At 34.2% G+C, this 25,618-nt stretch overlaps 4 protein-coding genes across 10 annotated transcripts; 2 read left to right on the top strand and 2 right to left on the bottom strand.

Annotated features, from left to right (window-relative positions):
- Positions 1–75: 75 nt before the first annotated feature.
- On the top strand, positions 76–6,094 carry LOC107011584 (nuclear transcription factor Y subunit A-7). Of its 4 annotated transcripts, XM_027914499.1 has the most exons (7): positions 82–260; positions 804–871; positions 978–1,041; positions 1,790–1,935; positions 3,837–3,944; positions 4,033–4,197; positions 5,462–6,094. In XM_027914499.1, the coding sequence occupies exons 3-7, from the start codon at positions 1,014–1,016 to the stop codon at positions 5,645–5,647; spliced, it is 633 nt and encodes a 210-aa protein (XP_027770300.1). In that variant the 5' UTR covers positions 82–260; positions 804–871; positions 978–1,013; the 3' UTR covers positions 5,648–6,094. The 4 variants fall into 4 exon arrangements, with proteins under 4 accessions (XP_027770302.1, XP_015066628.1, XP_027770300.1 ...); XM_027914501.1 differs by lacking the exon at positions 804–871 and having other exon boundaries at positions 76–260; positions 5,419–5,614; XM_015211142.2 differs by lacking the exon at positions 804–871 and having other exon boundaries at positions 79–260; positions 3,843–3,944.
- Positions 6,095–6,674: 580 nt separating this feature from the next.
- LOC107008747 (40S ribosomal protein S25-2) lies at positions 6,675–8,900 on the bottom strand. The gene is made up of 4 exons (XM_015207895.2): positions 8,741–8,900; positions 8,585–8,659; positions 8,357–8,491; positions 6,675–6,931 (listed from the first exon to the last, which is right to left on the bottom strand). The coding sequence occupies exons 1-4, from the start codon at positions 8,741–8,743 to the stop codon at positions 6,818–6,820; spliced, it is 327 nt and encodes a 108-aa protein (XP_015063381.1). The 5' UTR covers positions 8,744–8,900; the 3' UTR covers positions 6,675–6,817.
- A 799-nt stretch (positions 8,901–9,699) lies between these two features.
- LOC107009131 (50S ribosomal protein L20) lies at positions 9,700–13,671 on the bottom strand. Its single transcript, XM_015208406.2, has 2 exons — positions 13,373–13,671; positions 9,700–10,049 (listed from the first exon to the last, which is right to left on the bottom strand). Exons 1-2 carry the CDS (start codon positions 13,556–13,558, stop codon positions 9,858–9,860), a joined length of 378 nt encoding a protein of 125 aa, XP_015063892.1. The 5' UTR covers positions 13,559–13,671; the 3' UTR covers positions 9,700–9,857.
- Positions 13,672–17,759: 4,088 nt separating this feature from the next.
- On the top strand, positions 17,760–25,587 carry LOC107011741 (homeobox-leucine zipper protein ATHB-14). Of its 4 annotated transcripts, XM_015211354.2 has the most exons (19): positions 17,760–17,912; positions 18,334–18,516; positions 20,298–20,457; positions 20,786–20,904; positions 21,000–21,090; positions 21,190–21,285; positions 21,397–21,510; positions 21,620–21,703; positions 21,837–21,992; positions 22,073–22,147; positions 22,224–22,330; positions 22,632–22,821; positions 22,926–23,114; positions 23,224–23,304; positions 23,387–23,521; positions 23,794–24,119; positions 24,411–24,525; positions 24,645–24,794; positions 25,019–25,165. In XM_015211354.2, the coding sequence occupies exons 2-19, from the start codon at positions 18,344–18,346 to the stop codon at positions 25,163–25,165; spliced, it is 2,508 nt and encodes an 835-aa protein (XP_015066840.1). In that variant the 5' UTR covers positions 17,760–17,912; positions 18,334–18,343. The 4 variants fall into 4 exon arrangements, with proteins under 4 accessions (XP_015066840.1, XP_015066842.1, XP_015066839.1 ...); XM_015211356.2 differs by lacking the exon at positions 17,760–17,912 and having other exon boundaries at positions 17,935–18,516; positions 20,789–20,904; XM_015211353.2 differs by lacking the exon at positions 17,760–17,912 and having other exon boundaries at positions 17,936–18,516; positions 25,019–25,587.
- The last annotated feature ends 31 nt before the right edge of the window (positions 25,588–25,618 follow it).

Raw genomic sequence — 25,618 nt, 5'->3', positions numbered from 1 at the left:
AAATTTAATCGTATTATATTAATATCAATATAAATATCACATAAATCTAAATTTAATTAGCTCTCAAATACTAACAAAATAAAGGATGACAAAAAGAATAGTGAAAAATCAATGTCATAAAAACTCACAGTATCAAAGTTAGTGAGAAACAACAGTTACAAACACAGAGTAAAGCTCTCTCTAGAGAAGGAAATTCAACAGAAAACACCAAAATTAAAGCTGCTTATTGGTTTTTCTATACACGAAGCTCTTCCCGAAAGGTAATTTTTCTTCTTCCTCTATTCAAAAACCCACTAATAAAGTGGATTTTGGAATCGAAAATTGAGGAATTGAGCTTCGTAATTTGTGTATTTTGCGTTCATTTTTGAGCTGTTTCACTGTTCAGTTGCTGTTTGCGATGAATTCGATGTACGCCTGTTATTTGGATTGATTTTTTAATTTTTTTGTTTTTTGATGAAATTGAGTCTAGATGCTGAAAAAGTTGAGATGTAATACGCTGAATTCGTTAACTCATTGTATGATTAATTGAATTTCATTTAGATTTACATGTTTTTGCAGAAAGAAAATGAAGAAATTACAAAAGGAATGGAAAATTGGATTTGAGCTTGGCAATTACTGTCATTTGTTGTTTCCCTGATAATTAAAACTTTTTTCCTTACATAGTTAATTGAGGTTCGAACCGGAATATGTGAAAATCATATAAATTTAAGACTTTTTGTAGTTTGAAAGATGAAAAATATGAAGTGAAATGTATCTGATTTAATTTCACAAGTAATTTGGCTTTGTGGCATGGATATTTGAAGGAAATGGTTTTATGTGTTGAAATGTCGGACACATGAGAATCGAAGAAGTCTGATCATTATATCTGAAGGTTGAATTCAAATTTTATAGTATGATTTATTTATGCTCCTGGATGTATATTTTGTGGTATAGAGTGTACTTTTATTTTGCTGATCCATCTTTTTTTAACTGCATAGGTTTGTTACTTTGGAGATTCTGTGGCAAGCAGCATCATGACGTCCTCGCTTCATTATCATTCAGGTTATTTTATGGGGGTTTAGTATACTATTTTGTTGGTGGTATATTTGTTTCTCGAGTCCATAACTGTGTTGTGTTGACTGTGAAGTTAGCTTGATTCACATTTCTTTCATTACTAAATGATGTCTGTAACTTGCTCGTCTACACAAATAGTATGATACAAACCCTTCATCTCCTGCTAGTACAATCTGGCACATTTTTTGTGTGATTCCTTCAGTTTTCTGATATGAAGCACATTCATGACATCAAATGTGCTGCTTGAGAATTTTTCCATACTATTGTGGAAGAATTTTTTTTAGCAAGTCTTGTGAGAGATTATTAAGAAGATAAAGGCAGTAGGCAGAATTCTATTCTGCATCCTTCGGCTAATTTGGATGAAAGAACTAGGATAATATTCTAGAATCGCAAAAGATGTAAAATATATATATAAGATAATTCATTTGTTGTAAAGCGAAGAATCTATAGGTAGTCAAAGTTCAGGAGTACTTGTTTGACGACACTGATTGAACTGATTATCTTTTAATACATTCTTTTGATCCCTTCATTGTGTAGTTTTGACTTACCAAAACGAGTTGGACTTATCATGATAGAAGAAAATAAATTATTGTCTGCAGATGTTTTTGTTTCACATTCAATTTGTTAAGAACCACAGTGAACTCAGACAAAAGCAGTAGGAATTTAAAGTGAATTGGATATGTTGGTTACATGAACAAAAGGTTCTAATGCCTATGTTAATGCAATAAATTTTCAGATGGTAGTGAGAATGAACAGTCAGAAAATCAATCAGAAGCTCACAGCGAGTCTTCGTCGCCTGCAGCTGGAATGTCTGTCCCTGGCACTGTAACAACAAATATGCACTATGTTATGCCCAATCAACTTGGGAATGGAAATCCTATGGTATATTTGAAGCACCAATTAACTTCTAATGACCGATTTCTGAAAATCACTATATTAAGTCCTGAATTGATTTCTTCTACTTGATAATTATTCTAGCTGATAGATGCAACCCCCTTCTTGTTCTTCCGATCAGATGTTATCATAGAACTGCTCTCGTGAATAAATTAGGGGTATTGTCAGAAGTCAAATAGGTTATAAATATCTGAAGAATTGATTGATTGTAATAGGCATGTAGATATATTGACGATGGTTCTGTGAGTATTATCATTTTGCACTTGTTAATAGGCTTCTTTATTTTGGGAGATGAAGTGCACATGTTCATATTTGGCTATAATTAGAATGTGATATCGTTCTTATCTTCATTAGCAGAGACACCACTTTGACACTTGTAACATCCAACATGAAACCGCATATATTTCTTGCCCAAATAGTTGGTTGTGCAAAAGCCTGAAAGCCAAGTTGATCATAAATATCTTAATGTGGGGCATAATGGAGCTATGATTGTGCTTATGGATTCTTGTATCTAGAGGTAAATTCATATGAAGCAAAATATATTATTTAGATTTATGAATGATTTGTTGGATGTTTCACGCGAACCTAATTGAAGAAAGTTGCTTGTTAGATAGCATTACAGAATACATTGGGGTCGTTCAGACTATTTGAGAAAGCAATAGGTGAGTATGAACCTAAGAAAAGGATATTAATGCATCAAGTTTCTTTACTATTCCAAATGTATTCAGTAGTAGGATGGAAATATTTCTACTTATAGATTGTCATGTTGTATACCTGGCGGATATAATAAGGGTTGTTAGTCTCTGATGAGGAAAATTTGTATATTTCTTGAAGATAGGGAATGACCTTTTTGTGCTTATTGCTTTTGATTAGTTGATGACTTTCTCTTGATAGGAGTTAGAAGTTAGAACCACTAATAAGAACATTCAGTTGTGAGAAGGAACACATGTACCCTTTCTAGTGTGTGCTTATACAAAGAGCATAAAGTTTTTGAATGGTGATGTTGTAACATTAAGAATAGATATTTCATGACTTCTCGATATTTACAATCCATCATTGTTGGGTTTGTCAATCATAACTGAAGAGACCTTGGGACGGAGAGTGATTTTCCATTTTGGTCTTGTTTTCTGGTATTTTCATTGGTCTTTAAATCAGGTATGGTTGGGTTAGACACAAACACTTCAATTATAATCTCTCATTTCTGTTTTAGGTAACATCTTGTTTTACAAGCTTGTGTTATGTTGTAACTAATTCTCTAGGCATTACTTCGTTTTCAGATTGCTCGATCTGTTTGTCACTCTCTACAACTGCACTTGCCACAATTTCGCTAAAATATTCTTGTAGGTCTACTGGCCTAGAGTTTCATATAAGGTAAGTCTTTGTCCTATAGGGGGGTTACACTAGCAGAATTCTTTGAACACCATGGATAAGCTGATCTGAATCAACTAGACTCTTTATGCAGCAGCTTGAACTTGAAGCATATAGTTAGTTACATAGTAAACACTTTTTAAATGCAAACCTTTTAAATTTTGCCATCTTTTCAGCTTTGTGAATGGAATTTAGTGCCAAAATTGTAAATCCATTGTTCCCTATTTGGACCGCTGCATAAAGATTTTCCTGGATTAACCTGGAGCTGGATGTTTTATCTCCCTCCCTCCCTTCATTTGGCACAAATAATAACCTGCAATCTTAAGTATTCTTAGTAGGACACTTATTTTTATTGGACACCTTAAACTAGAGGCTTCTGATAGAGATTGCAGATCTTTAAGGTACCAGTTGGGGAATATTTGAAGCCTGTTTCTATGCCTACTAATTTTATATTTAAGCTCTGTGATTGGTTATATTGAGTCTATTTTTCTGATAATAAATCTGCATCAATTTTTCATTAGTTGCAGGCTCAAACAGCTTATCCATATCCAGACCCATACTATAGGAGCATCTTTGCACCGTATGATGCACAGCCTTATCCTCCACAACCTTATCCAGCACAACCAATGGTATTACATTTTTATAACACTTTTCATTTGGACTTCATATGAAATATCCCTATGAATTTGAGAGCTTAGTTGTGTCGTTTTCTGTCAGGTTCACGTTCAGCTAATGGGAATTCAACAAGCGGGTGTTCCTTTGCCATCAGATGCGATAGACGAACCTGTTTTTGTTAATGCAAAACAGTATCATGGCATCTTGAGGCGTCGACAATCTCGCGCGAAAGCTGAGTCAGAAAAGAAACTTCTGAAAGCTAGGAAGGTATTTTGTCGAAAAATATTTTTGTATTTTTATTTGTTATACTATGTTGCTTCAGTATCCAATATTGCAATTTACTGGCAACCTTGACAGCTTGTTTGTGGTTCATCTGTTGATTTATCACTTCCTACTGTTAAGTGCTAAATAGCCTTCCAGATGATTCATGTTTGTGATGCACATATTTTAAGTGTCTGTGCATCTCTAGTGCTATTTTAAACACATACAGGGGTCGCTTGGTTCACTTATAAGCTATTTTAGAATTATATATATGAAATATTATGCCATTAATAATATATAGGGATTATTATGCAGTGAATAATGATGCGAGGGTTGTTACACATCAAAAAATAATATAGGGATTCTTATTCAGGGATATCTACTATGAGAGCATCTTCCTCAATATACTTTTTGGCAGATCGATATTTGCATTCTATCCCACATAAAATATTACATAGATTTCTGCATTATTTAGGCCAATATTAGTAGTGCACACTTTAATTCTGGAAATATAAAGGCACTTTAGTAATGTAGAGTTCTATGTTGCAATCGTATTTGTTACGCAGAATTTTATATCATGATTGGATTTCCTTATGAGTCCCAATCAAACGACAAAACCATAAAATTTCCTTTACTAATAATATATATACTGCAAGTGAAGTGTGGATAGCAGAGCATGAGAGAGACAGTAGAGCAAGTTCTCAAATGTATTTTTTCTGGACTGTAACTATAATCTCCTCTATTTACAGTTGCTACGCATAAAAGTCTAAATAGTTACTAGTATACCATATTAGTTTCACATTACATTGTACAAAGGTTCTGATGCAACAAAAGCTTTTAATTCTGGAACATCTATATTCTATATTATTGATCAATTGCCCATCAAAGTTTATATTGCTCTGATCTTTGGGAAACATAATTTTGATGCATTTTTTAAAAATAAAGTAAAATATTGTTGCGGGAGAACAGAGTGATTCCGTTCCCGATTCGTATTAAGGATCTTTCTCCAATCAAAAAAATCTATTTTCTCTATGATTAATATGTATATGTCAAAAGTTATGGGTTCTGATCAATAATGTCTTCTACTCCCTAATAAATAGCTCAAAGATGGTTATCAACTGTGTTGGAAACATCTGCAAGATCCAATAACATACAGTTGGTAATAAGGTGCCTTACACCATATGATTAGAAGTTCTAATATCTGTTTCTGAGGCTATGTTTTTCCAGCACGAATACCTTGGGAGGCTCACAGTGCAAAATAATCTTGCAGCCTTACTTGCATGAATCACGCCATTTGCATGCATTGAAAAGAGCTAGAGGATGTGGAGGTCGTTTCCTGACAGCAAAGGAAACTGATAATCAGCAGAAACAGGATGAATCTGGTGATAAATCTCAAGTCAACATTAATCTCGAGTCTGGAAAAGACAAGGTCGCTTCTTCAGAGAATGCCTCTTGATCTATGCAATATCAAGGACTTTGTGGACCATAGTATGTTGTTGCTGTTTGTAGAAACAGCAGTGCTTTTGTTAAAATAGAATTGTGGTAGCTGGGCAAAATCAGGGTAATTGTGGTGTTCTGTATGTTTATCTGAGTGTAGATAGATCGGAATAGGGCTACTCGTTTGAGAGCTACAAAGTGGTCGCTGGGCGTATGTTCTCTAAATACCATCTTTCTGAGCTTGTTTGTAGACATTCTTTCTTGTCCTTTCGTAATTGCCTTGTGATTCCTTCAAAATGTTGTTCTGGTAAGTGTACGGAACATCGAGTCAGAAATTTGAGTAATAACGTTTGGCACTATGTTTTGTTAGTTTAGGAAGATGAGTGTGCAGCACTGTTGGTTGATGGATTCTAATTTTCCAAGGTCAATGCATTCTGTGTCAATATCTCGGTTATCTATAACCGTATCCGCTGCGATTATTGATTCTTGTGTATTGCAAAGCAGCAGGTCTTGTATTTATATCCTGTTGTATTTACTTCTAGATATTCCTTCACTGTGGATCTTGTAAAAAAAGTTAGAACTGTCAAGAGAGAAATTAGTGTTGGTTGAGAAGTTTCTCTATTGTGTTACTAATCAGAATCTCCATTAATTGCTCGGTGTAGAAATTCAAAACAGAGCACTTTAGTTGTATAACTTATCAAAAATAACAGATTGTTGGTAAAACATGGTATGGTTGAAACACAACCGTTCTTAAGGTATTCCATGGAGAAACATAAGCTTATTATTATCTACAGATTCAAAACAAACTACGTTCATGCAGATTATGGAAGTATCTGTGAAAATTGTAAAAAAATGTAGTAGAATAAATTGAGTGGTCATAAACTTATCTTGGTATAAAGTTGAACCTATCCACCACTAAACCAGCATTGCAAATAAATATTATTTGGAAATATGAAACAAATATTGTACGATATAGAAATAACTCAATGCACTATTCATAAACCTTATACTAAGGAACCAAAAAGAGGCCTGGAGGACAGAAATGATTTCAGCAAAAGGTTGCATAATTTTCGAAAGCCCAAGAATTCAATGAGTAACAAATCTTCAACTCATAGCACAAAATTGTCTTAACATAGTGTTTTCAAACAAAATGAAGGCTAATAAACAACAAAGTCTAAATATTAAAGCTTTAGGTGTTTGTAGCTCGGGTGTAAATCTGCTGGCTAGCATGAGCAGACACCATCCTGATCAAACCTTTAGCCATCAATTCCCTGATTGCCTTCCTGGCAAGGGATCCACTAATCTGCAAATTCAATCAAAACAAACTATATTAGCATAAGAATATCAGCATATCAACAATCCATCCGCAACAAAAGCAACTATACAACAATCCTTTACAGCACAAGCTGAACAGATTACGATTCCCACGTGAGTATTTTTAGAGAACCAACCGGAGCGATTGGATTTACATTTCATATAATAAGTGAAACGTATGGCTTTTCAAGTCAGAAATTAGTGGTGGGTGCCTCAGAGAAGAAAATATAGTGTTGGGTGTCTAAGAGAAGAAAAGATCAAACATAAATTCATGAATAACTTGCACCAGGGGAAAATAACTCCATTTTAGCAGTCAGCATTGCATGAAGTGCACTAGTTTTAACAAAATACAAATTCTTTTAAAATTTGAAAATAACTCCAAATAATAATTGATTTTTTATTTTCCAAAAGAAAACAAAAGGAATGTTTGGCTTAGAGTTGTGTATTTGGTTTGAGGGCAAAAACTATGAATCTGTTTGGATTGACTTCAAAAAAGTAGCTTTCAAGCCAAAAATAAAAAGCAATTTAAATGCCTTCCAAGGGGAGACCTCCTTGTTGGTTTTTAACTTATTTTTTCTAGTCATTTCCAACTTATTTTAAGTTATTTTAAACTTAATTAAACTTATTTTTAAGCTTGTCAAACACTTCCAAAAGCTAAAAATGACTTGAAATAAGTTTGACTAACTTTTAAACAAATTCGAATAGGCTCTATATTTCAGAAATGTGACTACAATAGGTATGTTATTAAAGAGCACTAATTTGTTCACCTTTCAAACCAGAATATCTAGCTTAATTTTCCAGATTTCAAAAAAAAATTGGTTATCAGAACAGCAAGTCCACAATATCTCTGAATTCTATTTATTTGGCTCCTCATTTAATCTAACATCTTGATCCAATTCTTTTACCGTTCAAGAAAATGATTTCATAAACAACTATACAAGACTTGGAAAATGATTAATCAGCTTCAGTGAATCAAGTTTCACCATATAAGAGCTTGCTTTTCCCATATAGGACTAAACCAAAGAAATTTGGTACACATACTCCAAAAACCAAAAACAAACTTGTCTGCTGCGACTCAACCAGAACTAAATCATTAGACTCATACACTATTGATAGACTCGTAAACTACTGCTGCCAAGTATTTTGAAAATCTACAGCACCACAGTTCACTAGCTATGCTTTTCAGTTGAGTTAGTTTATGTAAAACACAACTATTCAAATGTAAACACCGTAGAATCATTCGACAACTTCTCAAACTACCACACAGAACCCTGAGCACTATATTTCAATAACTAACCTAAATGACCCACAATTGATAAAATTCATTCTTATAAGCAAGCATATTCACATTGCACAAAACACACTTCATATTCAATACATAACAACTAGATCCATGCTAAAAGAATACACATACCCTCAAACGGTCAGAGAGGACGGAAGGAGTGATAAGCTTATACTTGGGTGCTTCAGTGATAAGCTTGTCGTATGTACCCTTATCGAACAAAACCATGTTGTTCACCTTCTCCTTTTGCTTTCCCTTGCTCCACTTCTGCAATTCCACATTCAAAACCCACCATTAAAAAACTCAAACTTTACCTAGTTACCAACAAAACAAATACATAAATGTGAAAATAAGTATGACCTTCTTCTTCTGCTTGCCACCACCGGACTTGGCGGGCTTGGAAGACGGTGGAGGAGCCTTTTCCTTCTTAGGTGCCTGCAAACAAAATCAAACATATCAGCACTCAATTCTCAAAATACATACAACACTACTCACACCAGTAGTAGAGAAGCTTACCATTGTCGCCGGAAGTTTTTAGGGGTAAGGGGATGGGGAGTGGCGGAGTCTAGGGCAACAGAAGAAGGAACTGGAATGAAGAGAAAGGCGCTATTTCTAAACCTAAATTTAGGGATTCTAGGGTTTTTATTGGATCAGTTCGTATGGGCTTTAATTTATTCTGGGCCGTATGGCTTTACTCATCAGGCCGTAAGGCATGGATGCTCAATTTCGGGATTACCATTTAAGTCATACTTATTGACTGTTGCGTCTATTCACGTCAAAATTATTTTATGAGAATAAGCTTTAATTTCGAATAAAATATCTCAAATTTCATACACATATTATTGAAGTTCAATTATTTTTGCCTAAACACCAGCGAAATTGTATGTAGTTAGACTTGTTAAATTCTCACTCCACACACCGCATATAGGAAGATATTTTGAACTGTATAGCCAAATAAAAATATATAAAGGGTGATATAGATTAAATAACGGTGTCCAAATAAAGTATTCCAAAAACTTCTAACAATCATAAAGTTCCATTGAGCCATATTATTCGAAAATTATTACTCGCACAGCCTATATTAAAACACTAATTACAAAACACGTGTTCTTTGGAATAGTTACAACCTATCATAAAAGTTTAAATTTTTCATAAAATCGTAATTCTTTGTAAAAGTTATAATTTTTCATAAAAATCACAATTTTTCGTGAAAGGAGAAGATATATTTAAAAAGAAATAAATTTAAAGGAAATTTTGATTAGTAGTGGCGCCACGTAGGCAGGGCTAGGGTTCTCTTTTATACCTGATATATAATATGATTATGGAAAAAATGACATAATTTAATACGTATAATTCATTTAAATAATAAAGTAGTTTACAAGATGAATTGAAAATAATTACAGTATTTAACAAGTGAAATATGTTTTGCAATTTTTTAGTATAGTAAACAGAATAAAAGTAGACGGAGAGAGTAGTAACATAAAATTAAAGCATATTAAATTTCCATTAAAGCACTGTTGTCAACTGAAGACTTCAATACCACTGGTAGAAACTTGCTAACAGAAATGCTAGCACAAAATTATGCCTAACGAAGAAGAAGAAGAGTACACAAAGCACAACACAGGAAACTAATTCAAAGAACAACAGCAAGTCCTTCCTTCTTTGGAGGTACTATGGACTTCTTATTCCCAGGGAAAGCGCTGCGAGAGACATCCACGAGGGCCTTGAAGCTGTATGGTTCGTGCATCGACAGTTCTGACAAGACTTTCCTGTTCAGCTGTACGTTCTCCTTCATCAACCCGTGCATGAAATTGCCATAATTCACCTGGAATTGGAGGGAAATCGGAAAATTGTTGAGCTAGAGGTGTTTTTTTTTTGTTAACTTGTAGAAAGATGTGCTAAAAACATCATTTAGGTACATCAGATATGATTAGTTAACAGGTAGAGCGACCTGCGTCAATGGCCAAGTTCATGTCAAAAATTGGTGAGAAACATACCAAAGCAGCTTATTTCAGCTAAAGTACACTGTTGAATAATATCCTAAATAGTTTTCTGTTTCTTTTCTGATCATGCAAAAGAGAGGGAAGCAGAAAGAGAGAGAGTTTCATATACTTTTGGGCTTTGGCACTAATAAGTTGAGGGAACAAAAAGGATTACAACATGAAATACAAATCATAAGGTCAAATATTCTAATCAAATGGATTAACAAATCCTTCTATTTGCAATGCTGTACTACCATAAAAATCTAAAGCAATGAGGCTATTCAAACAATAACACACAGATTAACCAAATGAAGCCAACAACATGATCCTGAGAAGTACTGAATTTCATAATTAATATCTGACAGCATATATGGCGGCAAGTATGACACATGCAAAAACGACCAAAGAATATTTGTGCCAGTTAAGAGGTCAGTTCCTGGAATCATTCATGTTACCTAAGGATAACTATGAGGGCACCTCCAACATTTTGTTCTCTTCTTTTCATCATTATCATATCAAGGAACTACTGCAATATCTTCCAGCTATGGCCTATGAGCTTTATAGGGTATTTCCCCCACTGTCATTTGGATAGTCAAAGTGTCTAACAAATATTGACTTCCACAATGCCGAAAAAGATGAAGAGCAGAAGATTTCGTCCAATTTGTCTAAGCCGCATTGGTGGGACGTAATAGGTACACGGTGGAATAATCACACGTAGTCCTGACACCACCTTCATTTGAAAAAAGGAAGCTAAAGTGTAGGAGGAGGATACTAAGGCACTTCAAAATCCTAGTGTTCTCATTCTCAAAAAAAAAAAATCATAGTGTTCTATAAGGATTAGTATTGTGGCCTTGAAAGCAATTTTTAGCAAGTTCCTATTTTCAAGATTACCTAGACCCAAAGTAGAACTTAGAAATGTATGCTCTTCCAAATCCTCCACATCCAAGTTTCTAAAAGCAAATAGTGGAAAGTTAATAAGGATGAATCCTGAGGCATCTCCCTTCATAATATCTCCGTTTCTAGAACGAGATTTCACAAACCAAGTATGTTCCCCTTTCTTTGGATAAAGTAAACCAAGTATGTTTCCCTTAACCATTGCTTCTATCTATAATTATCTGATTTTGCAGTGTAAGATAACTAGAAATTTGTAGTTAATAGCACTTTGTTAAGCTATTCACTATGAAGAATCCTTAGTCTATTGGAGATTAGATGTATCAACAACGGAAACTGAATATTCAGCTTAACTCTTACCCATATTTTGTTATCACTGCTGAAACCGAGGGTCCTGCAATTTTGCTCTTTGACTGCCATACCAGGCTCCCTAATTTAATTATGGAACTTTACAGCCATTCTGGTATCCTATCCCAATGCTGAAAATTCTAGTAAGAACCACAAAATTTCTAGAATCCAGCAGCATTACTGTTGAGCTATTTAAGATCCAATAGACAAAGGTATGATTCTCCACACAGAAGGTTCAAGAACTAAGGCTAGAGGCTCAAACGTCAAAAGATAACCCTAAAAGAGCCAAAGGATAATAGAGGAGAAAAACTAGAATAACAATAGGAAGGCTAAAGAAACATTGCAGGAAAGATATGAAGATACCTAACTAAGTAAAAAAGACAAATCTAATAGAATAATTGTGAAGCCAACAATGTTGTATGAGAGTGAACGTCAGGCATCTGGCACCCAACATATTTACAAGATGAGTGTCAAAGAAATGTTTTTGCTAAGATAGACGTACAAGCATACAATATTGGACAAGATCATAAATTATTTCAACAGAGGATGTAGAAGAATATAGAGAGAATGCCATCTAAGATATGTTTTCTATTTCCTTGTAAACCTCAAATGCAATTGTTTGTTAGGAGCATTATATGATAATTGAAGGTGCCAAATGAAACAAGGTAAATTTACAGGGAGAAAAGTTGTCTCAACCCAAAATCTCTGAGAAATCAACGTGAGCTTAACTAATAACATAACACACAATAGAAGCAAAACAAACACATAGACATAGCAAATAGTTGATAGTAAGCTTAGATACTGCTGTTACACTACATTAGGTCCATTTTTGTCCAGGAGTCTTTGTAGTTGGTTAATTACATGTGTATCAACATACGATAAGTGTGAGATTTACAAAACCTCTACTGATTTGGTATTGGAGTGACATAGGCTATACAACTTCATCGATCACTTTGGTATTGAATGATTGATCAATCAATAGAATGATACGACAAAGATATACTGCAATAACATGTTGCTTCGTTTGCTCCTTATATATGTAGACACTAATTGAAATCCTTTAAAAGCCTACCCCCTTGATGCCTACTGTCAATAGATACTCTCTCTGTGTATTGAAATCCGACAGAGTCTTCTTCCTGCTTATGCCTGGGTGGGGCAAGTCTAATCTGTCTTTCCGGAACCGCTGTCATAATGAATTCTTTCATTTGGAAAGAACCTTTCAAGAAAAGTCAATATATAAGCAAGTTGCTCGAGCAGTGGGTTGAAGCTTGGAACCTTTATGGGTATGGAACCTTTTCAAATATTGGATCTTGTGCTAGTAGTTCCTGGCTGTCATCAAAGCGGGCCCAAACACGTCTCTTATTGATATAGGAGAATTCATATCCCAGGGCTCAACCCTGTACAGGCGGTGGAAACTACCAAGCTGGAGTACGATAGGGGCAGAGGGAATTTCCGGTGGAGCAGTGAAATGCATAGAGATCAGAAAGAACCGACGGCGAAAGCACTCTGCTGGGCCAACATTGACACTGAGAGACGAAAGCTAGGGAGCGAAAGGGATTAGATACCCCATAGTCCCAGCCGTAAAGGATGGATACTAGGCATTGTGCCTTAATATATAACCTTCATCTTTATAAAGATAAAATCTTGAGCAAATCCCGGGATTCTCCAACCTTTAGGGGCTCTATCTTTCAAAAACTTCTCGCAATATTTACTTGGGCCAGCTACAATTTTCAAGACTACTCATCTAATATGATAAAGGTTCAACATGCTGCAACAACCATGACTAAGCACACATCATAAAGTAAAGAAAAAGCAATTACAATTACAAAAGACACCAAACAAAACTCAAATTCGACAAAATATTGAAAAGGGGAAAAAACCCACAAATCAAAAACTGCAAAAAATGAGAAAAGGGGTTTATACATACCCCATGTTGACGAGTTCCGGCATTGATGCGTTGAATCCAGAGAGAACGCATATCCCTCTTCTTGTTGCGGCGGTCTCTATATGAGTACTGAAGCGCCTTCTCAACTCTTTCTCTTGCTATTCTTATGCAGTTTTTAGCTCTTCCTCGAAACCCTTTAGCTAGCTTAAACACTTCCTTTTTGTTCATCTTCTTGTGCCTTCTTCTCTGCTTCTCACTACAGATTCTCAAAGTTCTTGGCTTTGGGGTTTTGGGGGTTCTTGAGAGTGTCTATAGTTATATAAATGCTCTTTTCACCCTCATAATTCGCATATTTGTAACTTTGTGCTTTGTTAAGAAGATGGTTTTGTATACCTTATGTTTGGGTAGGTTTAAAATAGTCCCTCTAAGTATTTGTTTCGTAGTATTTTCAGTATTTTCTTTTGTTTCTCATTCGGTGTTCGAAGTCCATATTGGAGCTTCGACTAAATTTGAATCGCGTTTTGCAGGGTTCATTTGGGGGTAGCGCTCCCAACAAGATTTTCTCCACACCCAGGGCTCGAACCTAAGACATCTGGTTAAAAGTGAAACACTCCCACCAATGCACCACAACCCATTGTTAGCAATTTTTATTTGGTTAGTGCAAATTTTTATTTGATAGCTTCTACAATAACTTTTTTATTATACGATACAACATTTCTATAAATTATATATATGAAAGCAAGAAGAAACTAAAGAACAAAGAAATAGACGTGACCATCAAAGCTTTAGAAATTATAATTGAATCGGACAAGAATATGTGTTTGGTGAATCGCAGATAGAAGAATATGTATACATACAATCTAGACTTGTTTGGAAAAGATTGAATGATAACAATACATTTATTTACCTTGTTAGTTTGGGAAGCTAGAACGATAAAAACACTCGTATTTGTCATTTGAATGACAAACAAGCATACATGTTGAAACTAGTTGAAAAAGTATTTTTTCTATATAATAAAAAAATATTGCATGAATAGTTTTCCGTATCGTATCATTAAAGTTTTCTTTTTAATATTTATATAAAAAATATTATTTTAAAAACGTAAGATTGAATTTCGAAAATATACATTATACATATTGAAATAAGTTTATACATATATTATCTAATGGTGTGAAAAGATGACATGAGCTTGAGTGACATTTCTAAAATGTAATAAAATTTTGTAATTATTTTTAAAAATTTAACCATACAATGCATGCAAAATCGGATCGTAAGCATAATGTAAGGATAATTCGGTGCACTTTATTTTAATTGGGACATGTAGCGTATAATTTTGACAAAAATTACAAATTATAAATACAGAAGAGGAGTTTTATTAATTTGAATCATTTGATGACAATATATTCGACATCAAATTTTATTTAAGAATAATTTTTATTTTATTTAAGAATAATTTTTTTGCTTTTACATAGTTTATGATAGTTTTCATTCATTCATATTTTACCTTACTTATATTTGATGTCGTCTTCAATATTTAAGCTCTTTCTTCGTTGATCAATATATTAAATTATACAATAATTGAATTTATAATTCTTATCGAACAATATAATATAAAATTTTATCATTAAAAAACTCATCTATATTAATATGCAATATTTCACTACAATAATAATTATAAATTTTCCTAATTTTTCCTTGTGTTATGATTTGTGACGATTGATGATTTTTCTTTTTATCTATAATATTAGAAACATATTAAGATGCAAACTAATAATTCTGATCATCGTTTATTTTTTCACGTAAAATATTTGGATAAAATTTAAGTTATATATGCATTTTTTATAATTTACATTGTTTGATAGATATAGAAAAATATATTATTGTGTATAAAATTAAAATGAGATTTGGTTGATAATTTAGAAATCTGCATAACTAAATCTATATGTTGTGATGGAATTTATATATTATTTTATATATAATAAAAAGTGGAATAACAAATTAATACATCTATAGTTAATCAATGCATAAGTGTTTGAATTGCTTAAAAATTGATCAAATATACTTTTAAGTTTGACAAATATAAAAATAATTTAAAATAAGTTAGAAAGTGTTAAATAATGTTAAACCAACTTAAAATAAATTTAAAATGACTTAAATAAGTGGAAAACCAAAAATAGGTCTTAAAAACTATTTCTTTCGTCCCATTTTATGTGACAGTATTTTTTTGGTCAGTCCAAAAAAAAAGGTCACATTTTCTTATAAGGTAAGTATTTAAAGGTATAATTTTTTTTTGCCGTGTTTGGTCCCACTTAATTTAAAACATAGTACTTTAATACATTTATGAGAAGAGAGAAAAATAAATTTACTTTTTTGAAGGATAATTTGATAAAAATTTTGAAGTCTTCATTATTTCTTAAACTTTGTGTTCGGTCAAATGTTGTCACATAAAATGAGGTGGAGGGAGTACTTTTTTAAAAACCAATCTAAACGAGCACTAATACTTATATAAAATAATATATAAATTTACTTACAACTACTCCCTCTGCCCCTTTTTACTTGTCCACTTTTGAATTGGCACACCTATTAAGAAAATAATTAATGACGTAGTGAGTTTATCATTTTATCCCTATTAATTATGAAGTGGATGAAAAGTTCTACATTTTTCAAAGTAATTAGTCATTTAATTGTGGATATAATAGGTTAAAAAAATTATCCTTTCTTGATTTATCAAAATGGACAAGTAATTAGGAACAACTATAAAAGAAAAAGTGAACAAATAATTATGAACGGAGATAATAATATCCATATAACTATTAGTGAATTACCCCAAATTTACATTATTATATGTAGATGGAGCCAATTTAATAGTAATATTTTCTAACACTATCCTATCAAATGAGTCATAAGGTGCTTTATACCTTAGATCTTTTTTCACCTTTTTAGATATTTATTGTTATACTTTTAACATACACCAACCTCTCTCTGCCATTTTTAATTTTGTACATATCTTTGTTATAACTTCTCTTATGTTAAGACCCCTTTTTTTTTTTTAACTCTTTCTAAATGTATGCATATTTATACATTCCTAATAGTTGTTGTTCTTTCTCAAATTATACATACATATCTATGCAATAATGTCAATAGTCTTGAATTTTTTTTTAAAAAAAGCTATAAGGATAATTTTGATATCTTATTTTATTGGTGTGATTTGAATTACTTATTTCACCATTTATATGATGAGTTATCTCATATACACGATAAGATAAATTGTTTCAGATAAATTAATACCTAAATAATTAATTATAAGATAACTTTGTTTTCATCCAAATGACGCATAAGTAGGTTAATTTTTTAAGCTTGCCGTCAAGCAAATAGTTTCAAATAATTCAAGTAGTCAACTTACAAACATCTCTTTAAAAAAAAACTATAGTTACTTTCTTTGGCTTGCAATCAAATAGATAATTTGCGAATAATAATTTTTCAAAAAAAAAATTGCACCAACTTTCTAAAATGTCCTCCAACAACTTCTTTTATCCTCTTATTAATAAGAGAATATATGATATGAAATCATCATTTGAAAATTATTAATTTAAAATTAAATTTTTATTTGGATATGTCATTAAAAAATTTAAAATTGTATTTTTTTTATAGTCATGAAAATTCAATAAGTTATGAAATTATCAAAACTTTTACATTTTTTTATCTAATTTTATTTTAGTATAAATATTAAAAACATTATTAAACTTGACATAAATTATTAGTGTTGTTTTCAAATTACTATCAACCTTACAAACACTCGTATACTTTCCTAACTAAACTTAGATACAATCCCAATCTACCATATATGACATAATAAGTTGTCATTAACTCTCATAGGAGCACGATACTCTTAAAAAAATAATCAAGATAATGGTTAAAAACACCACTAAAATTGGCCTTAGTGTATTCCATTTATTTTGCAAGATTAAAGGTATATTTAAATTTTGTTAGTCATATTAAAGAGCATTTTTAATATTGTCAATAATTCAAAACTAATAATTTATAGCGAATTTAAGAATATTTTCAGTACTTCTTTTCTATCAAAATAATGAAAGCGTATTCTTTTGAAGTATAATTTTAAAACACTATAATATATATTCATATTTCATCAAAATATATTGCATATTTTGGGACGGAGGGATTATCAATATTGAGAATGAGAATCAACATAAGTTGCAAATGTAATGATAAGAATGATTCACCCTTAATTAGAGATTTCAAATTCGAAATTTGAATATGAAGAAAATTTTATTGAAAGTACTATCCTAAATGAGTCTATAGTGTGATATTCAGATTAGTCACAACTCTAGCATGAGCTTCGAACAACAAATGACAAATAAAAAAAATATTAAGAATATATATATCTTTTTCAATATCTCTCAATTAATGTCAAAAATCTCTATGGATGGATGACCATGTTGTAAGATTAGTCAAACATCTCTAAAGACTCCCTAGTCTAGCTTCTGTTTTCCAGTTTGTTTCTTATGTTTGTAGGTTATTATTACAGTAGCATTGGTTTTTTCTGTGTGCTCTATGCATAAAGGTACTTTCTCTCTCTCTCTCCTCAACTTCATTGTCTCATAAATTCTCGAGATTGGCGTCAAGAGAAGGGGACCTCTGTTCTTTCTTTTCATTACTTAATTCTCTACTGGGGTTTTCTGTTTTTTTTTTCACTTCAAAAAAACAACTCTTCCTACTTTGTGATATATATCTGAGAGCAAGAACCAAAAAAAAAGGGCATTTAGAGATAGTGGAGGAGAAGGGGTTTTTTGTTTATTAAAAAAAAGCAATCTTGATGAGTTTGAGAGGAGGCTCTCTTGGAGTAGAGAGCCTACCTGTTGATTCAAGAACCAGTACCATCATTTCTTGTTGATAAAAAGAATCAGGAAAAAAGAAAGCTAAAGGGTTTTTTTGTATTTTTCTTGTTGTTTGTGTAATTGATTTTGTGATTGGGGTTTTTGTAGTAACAAGGAGATGGATAGTAGCAAGTATGTGAGGTATACACCAGAACAAGTGGAGGCTTTGGAGAGGGTTTATGCAGAATGTCCAAAGCCAACTTCTTTGAAGAGGCATCAGCTCATTAGGGAGTGTTCCATTCTTTCTAATATTGACCCTAAGCAGATCAAAGTCTGGTTTCAGAACAGAAGGTATAAATCATCATTTTATTCTAGAAGTAGTGAGTTTTGTATGCATCTATTTGAAGCTATTTTCAAGAATCTGTTTTTGTTTATTTTTGGTAGAGAGATTGCTAGGAAGTTTGAAAATTTTCCTTTTGCCCTAAATGGGATAGTGTTTTTAAAAAAGTGTTCTTTTTTTCAAATATGTCTGGATGTGAGTTAAACCTTTTCCTTTTCAAGCTTTTTCCCCCCTTTTTGAAATTGGGGTCAGATGATAAAAGGGACTTTTGAATGAATTCTGTCTGTTTGTTCATTTTTTCTCTCTTGTCTTTATGGAAGATAAAGTGTGGAACTGCTGACTCTGAATCACAATGGGAGCTTTTGCCATTGCATTTACTTTGTTAAAGGGCCTTGTTTTTCACTTTTTGTCAATTTCAGTAAGTCTAGGACTGAATAATTTTGTGCATTTTTGTTTTTGACTATCTGCATCTTTGATATCTATTATATTTATAGAGTGCTAAGTAATTTAGTGCATTTGGTTTGTTTGTCACATCTGCTTCTGTAACTTCAAATGTCAACTAATTTAATGAGAAGAAAGACGTGGACAGGTTTGATTCCTTCCTGAAAATGTTGTTCCTTTTCTTGGCCTTCCATATATATGCTTCTACCTTTAATGAAGTAACAATAATTAACCTGATGAAAGAAACATTGATTTTCTCCTCCTGATCAAGTTGCTCTCTTTTGGTCTTACTGCCTTTTTTTGGGGTTAACTCTTGTGGAATCATTTGCTTTTTCAAAGCTGGTGTCAGTCAATGCGCACCTTCTCAGTGGTGACCCTTTATACTGTACTCACAAATGTATAGGTTTTGGGAAGCTATGACCTCTATTTTGTTCCGAATATTAGATTACCAAGTTTCTGGAATCTGTTTAGGTGTAAAGGGAAGTAAAGACTGGATCTTGAACATACTTTTTTAGGTTAGCTCTCCACTAATATACATTGCCTTAATCAGTACATAAAGGCAGCAGTTTGTAATTCTTAGTGTTATTGAAGTTGAAACTAAAGTTAGTTCCATGGAATTCCCGTTCAGATTTGCTTGTTTCTTTCAAGTGAAATGAAAAATAATAAATTGCTAGCTTCTGCCTGACATATATTTGCTAATTATAATATGTTTAGCAATTTCTTGTCCCAACTTACAATAGGTAAATATGCACACTCTATTTAATTTTGTTGCTATGAAGCTAAGGGGATCCTTCTTCTTTTGGCTTCATTTCTCTTTGATACAATTAGAAGAGTAAGTTTGTAACATCAGGCACAATTTCTCCTTTTATTTTTGAATTACTAGTTAAAGACGGAAAATCTCGTCTGATTTGATAGGCTTATTTTCCTAAAAATCTTTTCAGGATCGACTTCATATCTTCAATATCTGAGAAATCGTTTTGAGTACTGGTTGAGATGGCTCATGATGCGAAAGATGCTTTAATGTGATTGACCATTCGTATAAAGCAAATAATTTGTAGATATCCTATAAGAATAACTGGTCCTGAAAATACTCTTGGTTGCTAGAGTAGGGTCTTTGTTTTTTACCATTACCAAATCTTTCTAACTTGTCTTCACTCAGAGAGTGGTAGATATGTGTATGCACCTATATTTTCCTCAATAAATACTTTTCAGTATTTCTTTTGGCAAAATGTCATATTCTATTCACCATTCTCATATGGCAATACTCTGTTTAAGGCATGCTTCAGTAGGAGAACATGTATAGCTCAGAAGGGTGAATAGCCTAAATCGGTATTTCCTTTACCTTCTGTAGATGCCGTGAGAAACAGAGAAAGGAGGCATCTCATCTCCAGACTGTTAACAGGAAGCTGACTGCTATGAACAAACTGTTGATGGAAGAAAATGACCGATTGCAGAAGCACGTTTCACATCTTGTGTATGATAATGGCTTCATGCGACAACAGTTGCATACTGTGAGTTCTCTACATGCTTTACAACCTTAGCATTTGGTGGAGATACCAGTGCTATAAGAAAATTGGTTCTCACAGGGATTGATAATTTTTTTTAAAATAAACAAAATTTGATCTATAGGGGTTTCTGTCACCATACTTCCAATTCTTATGTATAAATCTGCTATCTTTTGTTGAAATATGAAACTTTAACTTACAAAGTTGACATGCTAAAACTTGTACCAGCTGCATTCAATTAAGTCCCTTAATCCTTTCATAGATTGTGTACTACAGTAGATGCCCTATATTGCATGCTTCTTTTTTGTGTAATGAAACTCAAGATGCATTGTAGCAGGTAAACAGTACGACCACGGATACCTGCTGTGACTCTGTGGTCGTGAGTGGTCAGCAGCAGCAACAAAACCCAATGCCTCAGCATCATCCGCAAAGGGATGCTGACAGCCCAGCTGGGTAATCAGACTTCATCTTTTTATCCATCTGAATTATTATTATTTATGGTTGTGAACAACTAATTTATTTCTTTTTTTCATATCTTCTTTTTGAAGTCTTTTAGCAATAGCTGAAGAGACCCTGACAGAGTTCCTTGGTAAAGCTAGGGGAACTGCTGTCGACTGGGTGCAGATGATTGGGATGAAGGTAAGTCTTCTCTTTGATTGTCTAGTTCAAGCCTTTGTATCATTGATTCATTTCATGTGTGTTAATCCCCCTCCCCTCCCTTTCCGTTATCTCATTTAGCCTGGTCCGGAATCTATTGGCATCGTCGCTGTTTCCCGCAACTGTAATGGTGTTGCAGCACGAGCTTGCGGCCTTGTGAGTCTAGAGCCCATGAAGGTACTTCCTGTTACTCCCTTACTCTTTGATATTAATTTACAGTGAATTGATCTCTTCCTTGATGTGTCTTGCTTTAGCCATGTCTTTGAGTTGTAGAAAGTGTTGTTTCAGGTTGCTGAGATCCTTAAAGATCGTCCTTCTTGGTATCGCGAATGCCGTTGCCTTGATATACTGAATGTTATACCAACAGGAAATGGAGGGACTATAGAGCTTATATACCTGCAGGTTTGTGGTGTTTCTGTGCTTAATGTTTGCTTACTTGAGGCAAAGTGAATCTGAGAATTAAGTTGATTCAGCACTCAAGCATTGGTTTGTTGCTATGTTACTTCACTAGACTTATGCACCAACTACATTGGCACCGGCTCGTGATTTTTGGACATTGAGATACACTACAAGTTTAGAAGATGGAAGTCTTGTGGTATGTATTAGGCATAATCCAAAAACTTGTATTAGAATTTAGATCTTCCCCAATCCAAGTACTTGTCTCCGTATTAAGCAATGTATGTAACAAGTATTTGTTTGCATTCATGTTTCTGGGCTTTAATTTGCAGATATGTGAAAGATCTTTGACGTCTAACACTGGAAGCCCTGTTGGGCCTCCTGCAACTAGTTCTGTTAGGGCTAAAATGCTTCCAAGTGGTTTCCTCATACGGCCTTGTGAGGGCGGGGGCTCAATCATCCACATTGTAGACCATATTGATCTCGACGTGAGTAAATTTAATTGGTCAAATATTGAGCATTATTTTTACCTGATTTCTTCTTTCTGAGCAAACATTTGGGTGCACAGGCTTGCAGTGTTCCCGAAGTCCTCAGACCACTTTATGAATCGTCCAAGATCCTTGCTCAGAAAATGACAATGGCTGTAAGAAATTTCTTATGTTACTGTCTCGACAACTGGATATTTTTTGAAGTCATCTTACTTTAAGATATCCATGCAGGCCTTCCGATACATAAGGCAGATAGCTCAAGAAACCAGCGGAGAAATTCAATATGCTGGAGGTCGGCAACCTGCTGTTTTGAGGGCATTTAGTCAGAGATTATGCAGGTAAAACTCAGATGGTTGTTAGAGATAAATATACTACTTGTGCTAACAGTCTGAGTCAAGCTTTTGAGCACTCATGATAAAAAATAGGCAGCAAATCTGTATGAATATATCAACTAGGCAACCATTCTCAGTAGTGATGTTCAGATAAAAAATAGTTGAGCACTCATTATTAAAGATACTAGATCTTCCACTATCAGACAACCAAATGCTTATGGCTTTAATTTTTTTATATTAGTTCTTGCGTACAAGTCTAGCGACTAGTTTGCTGGCTGGAATTTTTCATTCTCAATATTTACTACAGGGGATTCAATAATGCGGTTAGTGGATTTATTGATGATGGTTGGACAATTATGGGTAGTGATGGTGTTGATGATGTAACAATCGCTGTAAACTCATCACCAAGTAAATTCCTTGATGCACAATACAACACCTTGTCAATTCTCCCTACTTTTGGAGGAGTACTGTGTGCACGGGCATCAATGCTTCTTCAGGTATGTTTAAGTTCAAATACTTTTAGGACATATTGCTGTAATAGTATCACATAATTCTAAGTGCTTGATGTGGTGTTATTCTTTTTTGCACTTCCCTTTTGTAGGATGTTTGCCCTGCTTTGCTTGTCCGTTTCCTTAGGGAGCACCGTTCGGAGTGGGCTGACTATGGAGTTGATGCTTACTCTTCTGCATCTCTTAAAGCCAGTCCTTATGCTGTCCCTTGCGCCAGACCTGGTGTCTTCCCCAGTAGCCAGGTCATTTTACCGCTTGCTCAGACTGTGGAACATGAGGAGGTAAGTAGGTCATATGCTATATTTTGTGATTGTGACTGTTGCAGACGTTGTCTATGGTCTCTGACTGATCATATAAGCGTGGTTTAATCTAAATTTACTATGTACCTAGTTTCTTGAGGTTGTTCGGCTAGAGGGTCATGCTTTCTCTCCAGAGGACATAGCTTTATCGCGGGATATGTATTTGTTACAGGTTGATAGCTCTGCCTTGGTTGAGATTCACTTTGTTCTTTCTGAGGGTTTTGGGTTCTAATGCTCTTGCTTTAACAATGCAGCTATGCAGTGGAGTTGAAGAGAATGCCACAGGTGCCTGTGCGCAGCTTGTTTTTGCACATATTGATGAATCTTTTGGTGATGATGCTCCATTGCTTCCATCTGGTTTCTCTGTCATTCCACTGGAGCCTAAATCAGTTAAGTGATGTCTATTTTGTATCCTACAACTTCAATGTGTTATGATTTTTGGCTGAAGGAGAAACTTTAAGCTTTTTAGACACGAACTTTTTCTGCCTTCCATTTTTTTGAGAATTTTAGATTATTTATGGTGCTTTGAAAAGTTTATTAGCATCTGAAGGTGCAATTTGGTGTTTGAGAAGTCACCTGGCATCCAAAAACTGTCATGGATATGTGGATTAGTTTCTTTCCTTATTCTTACAGTTTAGTACTGCTACTCCTTGTGATGCAGGATTCCCCTAGTGCTGCTCGGACTTTAGATTTAGCTTCAACTCTTGAAGCTAGAACTGGTGGGACACGGCCAGCTGGTGAAGTTGAAGGAAGCAGTTACAACCATCGTTCAGTCTTGACAATTGCATTCCAGTTTGCTTTTGAGAATCACTATCGAGAAAATGTAGCTGCTATGGCTCGCCAATATGTACGAAGCATTGTAGGCTCTGTTCAGAGAGTTGCTATGGCTATTGCACCCTCTCGACTCTGCTCTCAGTTGACACCTAAATCTTTCCCTGGTTCACCAGAAGCTGTCACTTTGGCGAGATGGATTTGCAGGAGCTATAAGTAAGGGTTCTAACTTCTAAGGTCTTTGCTGTAATTCATAGTAATCTGAGTTTTGCACCACCAATTAGCAATTCCTGATTTATGCAGATGAATGTTGTTGTGTGTAGCATAGTATAAATGAAAGGTTCTCAATACACATCCAAAACTGAGGCCACTCTGATTCGTTTGCACCCTTGCATTAACAAATGCCGAACGACTCATCCCTTAACTTGCAACCTGATGTACTCGTGGAACACTTTTAACATTTTTCCCAGTTTCTCTTCCTGGTTTTACTGATTCAATGTATTTCAGGAATCATACTGGTGGAGAATTGCTACAGATGGATTCTCAAGCTGCCGGTGATGCTGTTCTGAAGCAACTATGGCATCATACTGATTCAATAATGTGCTGCTCCGTCAAAATGAATGTCAGTAACATCACCACATGTTGTTTCGACGCTATGCTTTTCTGATAAGAAAAGTTTCTCCACGATTCCTTTTCAAGGGAAATCTGATGGTAGCTAAATGGTTTATCTACTTAATGCAGGATTCTGCATTTTTTTCATTTGCAAACCAAGCAGGACTTGACATGCTTGAAACCACTCTAATAGCTCTTCAGGATATAATGCTTGATAAGATCCTAGATGAAGCTGGTCGAAAGGTCCTCCTTTCAGAGTTCCCCAAGATTATGCAGCAGGTTGGATTACCATCTTACTATGTGAATGTTCTAGAATTCTACATTTAATCAAGTCAGATCATCACACGGAGGTTTATGAACACTTAGAAATATGTTATTCAATACTTAAATGAGTTCTAAACATATGCTGCAACGCGTACCTAGCCACTCATGTTTCACAAGACTGGGTTTTATTGATTATTAGCAAACAATTTGGTGATTTCTGATACCCTTTGTGCTTGTAGGGCTTTGCTTATCTGCCAGCAGGGCTATGTGTATCAAGCATGGGGAGGCCAGTGTCGTACGAGCAAGCTGTTGCATGGAAGGTCCTTAATGATGACAACTCCAATCACTGCCTAGCTTTCATGTTCACAAACTGGTCTTTTATTTAAGTTCAAAACATATGATCTGTGTAAGGCAGGCTGTGTGGCATTAGCTATCGACTCGTTACTAGCCATTTTGTACTAAACAATGTCTTCTCCTAGTGGCGGAGCCAGATATCCTTACAAGGGGATTCCAACTCTCGACATAAAGCAAAGCAACCTTTAAACCCCCCCGTCAGTCGTCACCTCTGCTTTTAAAGTTTCCCAATGTCAAGAGGATTCAAAAGCATGTACATAATGTATGAAAACTTTCTTCTTTTTATCTTAATTGCGCAGTATAATTTTTCAACAGGAATTCAGTTGAACCCTTATTTGGTTTTCTTGGATGTATTTGGATAGTTGGTTGGGCTGCCAACCATGAATGATTATGTTTTGCCTAAATATGGGGTCCAACTAATACTAATTGGGCTATACTTTTTGTTGGTTGTTAAGTTTCTGCTGTTGGTTTATTGGAGGAGGCAA

Source organism: Solanum pennellii, chromosome 2 (genome assembly GCF_001406875.1).
Source record: "Solanum pennellii chromosome 2, SPENNV200".
Classification (NCBI taxonomy): domain Eukaryota; kingdom Viridiplantae; phylum Streptophyta; class Magnoliopsida; order Solanales; family Solanaceae; genus Solanum; species Solanum pennellii.
The sequence above is the reverse complement of the archived record's forward strand: the minus strand, read 5'-3'. Positions and strand labels throughout refer to the sequence as shown.